Source organism: Candoia aspera, chromosome 15 (assembly GCF_035149785.1).
Source record: "Candoia aspera isolate rCanAsp1 chromosome 15, rCanAsp1.hap2, whole genome shotgun sequence".
NCBI classification, from domain to species: Eukaryota; Metazoa; Chordata; class Lepidosauria; order Squamata; family Boidae; genus Candoia; species Candoia aspera.
This window is the reverse complement of record NC_086167.1, coordinates 9,654,232-9,658,703: the sequence shown is the minus strand read 5'-3', so window position 1 is coordinate 9,658,703 and position 4,472 is coordinate 9,654,232. Positions and strand designations below refer to the sequence as shown.

Genomic DNA, 4,472 nt, shown 5'->3' with positions numbered 1-4,472 from the left:
ACTTGAGATTGAGAAATCAGATTTCCACCCAGCCATTCCTGCAGGATTAGCTAAATCTTAGATCCACACTAACTCTTCACAAAGCTGTCAAGATTAGTTTGAATTTATTTTATTCCAGCTTTTGGAGGGGGGGTGATGTGGTTTCTTTCCAAGGAGGATTAGGGACAGAGAGGGGGGTCTATATATATTTACGCGGCTCTTATAGAGCCACTAGATTATGGGGAGGCAGAGGAAGGTGAGGAGAAGGGGGTGGCTGTAACTCTTCAAACGGTTGACCACCAAACGGAGGGCATGTGCCTGTTCTGATGGGCATCCCCCCCTTTCTCCCCCCCTCCATTTTTGCAAGTTTACCAGTTGATAAAGCAGCGGCTGTACCTCCTGGGCTGTCAGGCATAGCTGAGATCCTGCAGAGAAGGATGTCAGCGGACCCTCCTTCAGCTGCTGAGCCGAACAGCCCCAAGAAGCCCTATTCCTTCACCATCGAGAGCATCCTGTCAGGCTCAGCAGAGAGCAGGGCCCCCATCCTTTTCCCCTTCTGTTTCCGAGGCATTTGGGACCACGAGCCTAAAGGGCTGTGCCTTTGGGGGAACCTGGGTGGGCTCCCCGAGGAAGAAGAAACGGACGAGGCAGAGAGAGCTGGATTGTGCAGCTGTTGCTGCTGTTCTCGGGGTGGCGCTCACACGTGGCAAGACTGCGCGAATTGGCTCGGTAAGGAGTCCTGTTGGAGGGTGGGGTACAAAAAGACTTGTGGGGGGGTTCCCATTTGGGCCATAACTTTACAGAGAACCAGGACCCCAGGGTTAAAATCTGTCTTGTAGTTTCCTAAAAGTTTTCATCTGTTCCAAAGATTTCAGTTTCTTTACTTCATTCAATGGAATTTCCTTGGGGGTGTGTCTGTGTGTGTGTGTGTGTGTGTGTGTTAAACTGACTTTACTGTTCCAAGGTTGGGGAGGGGGGATGAGAGGGTTGTTGGTTGTGTCTCTGTTTCACCCACCTCCCTGGTTTCCTCTGGGGAATTCAGAAATATGGGGAAATCAAGGAGGCTTCAGGAAAGACGAGGGGACAATGAAGGACATGATATTGATAGGATTCCACCTGCCCTCTCAGAACTAAGGTAAGTGCCAGATCTGGACACCCATAAGCATTTTATGCAGACTTTTGGGGAGGGGGCATTGTGCAGTTCAAAACCAACTCTTTTTCCACCCAGTGAAGGGAGAACGGCTGAGGAACACCCCCCTCCCCGAAATGGCACAGGACAAATCACTCATTTTGTTTGAGATAACACCCTGACTTGGTGTTCTCTAGGCCAGGCTAGGTCACGATTTTTAAACTACAGTTTGTTTGAGCAAGCCAAAGGGTCTGGTGCACGCAGAAAGCTAAGCCGCACTTTACATCAAACAAGAAACCAATGGAGCGATGTACAAATTCAGTCTGTGGTTGCGCTATAAGTTTAGAACGTTTTGTCTTCATTTAGCTCTCTAGGGCAGCCTTTCTCAACCTCGGCAACTTTGAGATGGGTGGACTTCAACTCCCAGAACTTTGTACCCTTTGTACAAACCATTTCTGGGTTTGCCTTCTTCACTGAAATTGCCAAATGGACAGGATACACATGAATTTCCCCAACCCTAACCAAGGCTACCGTTCACAAAACTTTGCTCAATGCGTCAACACAACCACGAGGCCGTTGAAGGACTTGCTTACGTGTCCCGCAAACTCAGCCAGCCAATTTCTAACCATTTGGAAAACGCGGGTACAAAGGAGTGTAGGGACCAGCCAAGAGGAAGGTGTTATATTTTGGGTGTAGTAAAAGCACCTTGCTTTCTTGAGCTGAGGGGAAGACCACCCTCAGTAGATAAGCAGGTGGCCATATCTTCCCACCCTCGGGACTAAAGGATTGGATCATGGCTCCTTTGGAGGCCAACCCAACACACTGCATTTTCCTTTTAGCTGATGCCAGGTATGCCTGGCCCATGCGGCTGTTCCACCCCATGGGCAGGCCGTGCAGGAATCACCGGGGGAGCCCGAGTGAGCTGCAGACCTTCCACCAGATCCAGCGACGGACTCGGCGGCATCGCACCATCTTCACGGAGGACCAGCTTCAGGCCCTGGAGACCCTTTTCCATAAGAATCAATATCCGGATGTCATCACCAGGGAGCACTTAGCCAGCCGGATCCACCTGAAAGAAGAGAGAGTTGAGGTAACTTTCAGAGGGGGGTTGGTTTATAAAGAGCAGGACCGAAAGGAATTCAGAGGCAGAGTTGTTCAGGCCCCTTCCAGAAGACCAGGTCAGGGATCCAGGGCTTTCAATTACAAGTCGATTTGGGGGAGGTTAAACTGCCCTACGTTGAATTGAGGGCGTTCAATGGCACTAAGCTGTCATTTTCTTTGGATCTGGCCCCGTGCGTTGCATGGATTCACCCCTGCTGGTTTAAAACCTGGTTTATCACTTAGCAGGATGTGAAAACCTAGGCCATAACAGCTTACCTCCCCCACATCACCATCTTTAACAAACCAGGGCTTAGCGTCCTGTTGGAACCCACTGGAATGATGGACACTGAAAAACTTCTGCCTGTTTTCTTTGCATGGTGAATGATTGTCTATACTTCTCAACTTTTCTATTCTACCCCATCTTCTCTTCTTCTGCCTCTTCTCCTTCCTCTGCCCCAGGTCAAAGACCTCTTTCTGTCTGGTTGCGAGGAATTTGAAGATTAGGACTGAGTTCACACATTCTGATGAGTCTGTTTCCTGAACAACTGGGTTCACACAACATCCAGAACCCAAACGAAAAGAAAGCTTAATGCAACATGCCAACCCACTCAGTGGGTATACCTTCATTTCCAGGCAACTATATTTCACATGCTGGATAGGGCTCTTCCAGGGTTAAATCATTCTGGCATGTTTTAGGGTCTGGCAAAAAATAACATTATAGCAAGAAACCCCCCGTTTAAGGAAGAGTTAATAAAAGTGGACAGGGGACTGCTGACTTTAACCCACAAACAAGTTCTATATTAAAAATGACCAAGAGTTCATTATCATTAATTAATTTAATTCATTAATTCATGAATCCACAATGATTACTGTGCTGATTAAATATTTACATCCATTATATGGCTCTACCCTGTATTTCTGTTTATCCTTTTGGATATAATTTCACGTAAAAAAGAATGGCATTGGATGGTGGCTGAAATAACGTCCTTTCTCCGTTGTAAACACGCAGGTTTGGTTTAAAAACCGCCGTGCCAAGTGGAGACATCAGAAGAGAGCTTCAGCTTCATCACTCATCCTTCCAGGCTCTAAGATTTCTTCCGAGGAGAGCTGCTGATGGACAGGTCAAGCTGAGCTGATCACAGCGCCTAAGATATCAATACAGGAAAAAACTACAGGCTGGCTGGGTTCATGTGTCCCACTGAGTTGTGCTTCGGTTAATCGTGATTGATCAAGCAACCCACATCAGGCTGTGTTCACTCATTACACTAAGTCCTGATTTACCAATAATAGCTGGGTTCTATCTCATAGGAAAAGGGCAGCTCAGCAGGATTCCTGAATCCAGCCGACTGTGGTGTTTTCCACAAATGACAGCTAAGCAGACTGTGGCTTAATGCAACGTGCAAGCAAGATCACTAATGAGCCAGACATTTGCAAAAGCTTGAAGCCTGATTTATTCCCTCTACAGCAGGCGGATGCAAGCTCAGTTGCTGATGGAGCATCCTTAAATTATGATTCACTGCCCTGTCTGTTTGATATCGTTCCTTTGCTAGCCAACCCAAATGCCCAGAGTAGGATTTAAAGGTTAAACGTTTTACCAAGTCAATGTTTCAATCTAACATTTCCGGCAATGTGATGTATCCTCATTTTTATTTGCTTTCAGCCCAGATCTAAAAACAAAAACTCCATCGATACACACGCACACAAATAAAAATAGAGACAAATGAAATATAGACTTTGTTTTTGTTTTCCTTTCTTGCACGTTAGGAAAAGCAATTTCTCTTTTTGGGGGCGGGGGGAGGAGCACAATCAGAGAAAGGAATTGAAAGCTACTTTTGCAAACATCTGTCTGGAGAGATATGGGGAGCAAATCCCAATGTCCCTAAATACAGAAAACAGGAACAATCTTGCCTATTTTTCAGCCAATCCTCTTTTCTAAAACCTGTCCCTGCTATACCTCCTGTCCCATCCAATCAACATTTTCACAGTGTCAGAATCGACCGAATATAGAAATCTGCCTTTTATCAGCTCAGAGGCTTCCACTCATTCACCCCCAATGACGTATGCCAGGTTCCACCATCATGTGTCCTCCAGATGCAGGTGCCATCATTCCTGACTCCTGGGTTCATGCTGAGAATGACTGATGCTGTAGTCCAAAACAGCCTAAACACAGGGAAAATTTGGGATCTGATCATGGCTTTATTTGGCAGACCGGACTTTTTATCTATCAGTCCTTGCTTTTCTGAAAAGAAATTCTTGCACTTTC

The 4,472-nt window shown here is 46.5% G+C and overlaps 1 protein-coding gene across 1 annotated transcript; it reads left to right on the top strand.

Moving 5' to 3' along the window:
- Positions 1–416: 416 nt before the first annotated feature.
- On the top strand, positions 417–3,323 carry GSC2 (goosecoid homeobox 2). Its single transcript, XM_063315835.1, has 3 exons — positions 417–708; positions 1,948–2,198; positions 3,219–3,323. The coding sequence occupies exons 1-3, from the start codon at positions 417–419 to the stop codon at positions 3,321–3,323; spliced, it is 648 nt and encodes a 215-aa protein (XP_063171905.1).
- Positions 3,324–4,472: the final 1,149 nt, after the last annotated feature.

Coding starts and splice junctions, on each gene's coding strand:
- GSC2 (XM_063315835.1), top strand. CDS start 417: ATGTCAGCGGACCCTCCTTCAGCTGCTGAGCCGAACAGCCCCAAGAAG. Junction 709..1,947: donor AGACTGCGCGAATTGGCTCG/GTAAGGAGTCCT, acceptor TTTTCCTTTTAG/CTGATGCCAGGTATGCCTGG. Junction 2,199..3,218: donor TGAAAGAAGAGAGAGTTGAG/GTAACTTTCAGA, acceptor GTAAACACGCAG/GTTTGGTTTAAAAACCGCCG.